The 1,688-nt window shown below is 35.8% G+C and overlaps 1 protein-coding gene across 1 annotated transcript; it reads left to right on the forward strand.

The window, feature by feature from the left end:
• Nucleotides 1–284: 284 nt before the first annotated feature.
• Nucleotides 285–923, forward strand: BDV37DRAFT_277396 (GPALPP motifs-containing protein 1; the record flags this gene model as incomplete). Its single annotated transcript, XM_032085759.1, has 2 exons — nucleotides 285–659; nucleotides 714–923. 2 exons carry the CDS (start codon nucleotides 285–287, stop codon nucleotides 921–923), a joined length of 585 nt encoding a protein of 194 aa, XP_031934076.1.
• Between the last annotated feature and the right edge of the window lie 765 nt (nucleotides 924–1,688).

Below are 1,688 nucleotides of genomic sequence, written 5' to 3' on the forward strand. Positions count from 1 at the left end.
AATTATATATCAAGATAAACACAATATGAATGGGCCTGCCCTGAATGGGCTCCTTCCTTCCCTGTCAACTGCACTGTTTTCATGCGATGGATCAAAGCGAAAAACGAAAATTTGAGCAGCCGACACCATATCCTGAATATGGTGTTGACAATTTTGATAAACGACGAAGGATAGTCGGACCAACGTTACCTTTAGCAAATCCAGCAGAGGATCACACACCTGAGGGCGAAGATGAGAGCAGTGATGACGATGACATCGGTCCAAGTTTACCTCCTTCAGGTGATATGGAAACTGAACTAGTTAATGCCAAGATACATAGCAACACTCTGAAAGGGCGGTTGACTGAGCAAAATCATGCTTGCGAGGATCGAAGTCAACGAGATGAGTGGATGGTACTGCCTCCAGACTCAACTGGAAGGGCTTCAAGGGTGGATCCAACTAAATTAAGAAGTCGAAAGTTTCAAAGTGGAAGATCGGCACCGAGTTCCCAATCAGGAGGAATAGATTCGTCTTGGACGGAAACACCAGAGGAAAAAATCAAACGTTTACAAGATAAAGTCATGGGTGTCAGCACAGGCACACTTGGTACATACAATGGTCAAGTAACTCGACCTGCCAGGTTATCACAGGCTATGCAGGAGAGAATCCACAAGTACAACGTAAGTTATGGCAAGCGCTGCAGTTTATTGCTGGTCTACGCTTACCAATTCCAGGATAAAAAACAGAAATCTAATGCAGCTGGAAATGTATCACAACCTCTTCAGCCGTGTAAAAAGGGCAATGAGGACGATCCTAGCACTCGCCCCTTTGATAAAGAAAAGGATATGGCCATCTCCTCTAAGATAACCAACTCACAACGTCGGGAGGTGATTAATAAGGCCGCTGACTTCGGCTCTCGATTCAGTAAGGGAAATTATTTATAACAATTGGTTTTTGTACATAAGAACATATGCGGCTAGTCATACCCTGATATCTCCTTGGGGGCTCCTTGGTTTTCTTGTTTGGTTGGTACTGATCCGAAATTGACCAGGGACTAGTATCCAGGCATTGTGTTGTGTTCGATTATCGCAGCAAGATCAGCTGACATACTTAAAATTAAATATTATAGATAGTATCTCTATGGTAATTTACAGCACAGTTCTACGTTTTCTTGTGTCTATTTATATATAGGCATCCAAAGGGTTAATATCATACCCTGGTATATATTGTCAAGTCCTAAGCTCTAAGTAGTAAACTAATATATACAGAAATATACTTATCTACAGTTTATATAAAGCTGATTTATTAAAAGAACTAATAGTATAATAATTATAACTATTATTATTATTACAGGAGATATTATTATTAAAATATAATTAATATGAGATTTATTAAAAAGAATAAATTTATATTTAAATAATTAAATATGTTGAATATATAATTAATTATTATAATAAATGTTAGACTTGGTAAAATTAAAAGAGAGAAGATAAAATTAATTAAGATTTTAAAGTAATTATAAAGGTAATAAAACTATATTAATAAAATATTAAATTATAAAAAAAATAGGAAAACTCAAAATACTTAAATATACTATATTTTAACTATCTTTATAAATAATAAATAATTTTATTAATTAAATGTTGGCTAGGGGATTCCACCTGGTAGCTGATTAACCCAGAAAGTAGGTTCTTCCGGCTACTAAGCGG

This window comes from Aspergillus pseudonomiae (genome assembly GCF_009193645.1).
Source record: "Aspergillus pseudonomiae strain CBS 119388 unplaced genomic scaffold BDV37scaffold_299, whole genome shotgun sequence".
Lineage (NCBI taxonomy): Eukaryota > Fungi > Ascomycota > Eurotiomycetes > Eurotiales > Aspergillaceae > Aspergillus > Aspergillus pseudonomiae.